Raw genomic sequence first — 847 nt, forward strand, 5'->3', positions numbered from 1 at the left:
TACCTTGTAGCGAAGAGCTTGGTGGATGTCGGCAGCCAGCTGTCCTGTCCACCACTGCGCCTCCAGCTCCATCGGCGGGGGGGGAATGAACCAACACATACTCCCCACCACCTACTAAGCTTTAGGATTCACCTTTCACAACACTAAATTAGCTTTAGCAATGGTAACTTTGGTAGCAATTATATTATCCTCTTTGGCAGAAAATAAGTTATCCTGTCCTCCTGTGTTCCCCTCACTCCTGAAAAATAAACAACCAAACAAACCAGAAGTTGCTTTAGCAGTCACACCTTCAAGAATGATAATGCACTCATCGAGTACTGTCAGGTAGAAAAGCACATTTTTAGTAGGTTCAGTCACTGTAAACTGATTTTTAGCTTTGGGCATAAGATGTGCTTTATTATTAAAGTAGCTCCAAAAAGCAACCCTGAGTCAGTCAGAGCTACTCCAAAGCAGCGCTACCCGCACCCTCTGCTGGTCCTACCGCGCCGTGTGTGTTTGGTTCGGGTTCGGGGGTATTTTTGTTACAACAGCCTAACAATTCTTTCTACAGAGTTTACACTTGGGACCCACTGATACACCCACAGAGAAGAGCCCGGCGCCCCGCGACCCCCCCGTCCCTGTCAAAGAGCAGGGAACAGAGGGGGCGGCAGAGAAACCGCCGAGCCCAGGGACAGGCACCCGCGCCTTCAACCGAGGGGACGAGGCTCAGAGCAGCCAACTCCTCCGGAGCTCCGCCGGGCCGAGCCCCCAGCTGCCGGGACTCTCACAAAGGCACCGGGGCCGCCGGCCTCCCGCTTCCCCCTCCCCGCCAGACGGGCAGCACTCCCCCCCACGGCCTCCCCGCCAC

The 847-nt window shown here is 54.7% G+C and overlaps 1 protein-coding gene across 1 annotated transcript in view; it reads right to left on the reverse strand.

Annotated features, from left to right (window-relative positions):
- Positions 1-79, reverse strand: part of CCNJ (cyclin J) — a 9,611-nt gene extending 9,532 nt beyond the window's left edge. The window contains exon 1 of the mRNA XM_014960242.1: positions 4-79. Coding sequence (XP_014815728.1) covers positions 4-72 — 69 coding nt within the window. The 5' untranslated portion in view covers positions 73-79. The remainder of the gene's footprint in view (positions 1-3) is intronic.
- Positions 80-847: the final 768 nt, after the last annotated feature.

The sequence above is a fragment of the Calidris pugnax genome, unplaced genomic scaffold (genome assembly GCF_001431845.1).
Source record: "Calidris pugnax isolate Ruff unplaced genomic scaffold, ASM143184v1 scaffold4, whole genome shotgun sequence".
Lineage (NCBI taxonomy): Eukaryota > Metazoa > Chordata > Aves > Charadriiformes > Scolopacidae > Calidris > Calidris pugnax.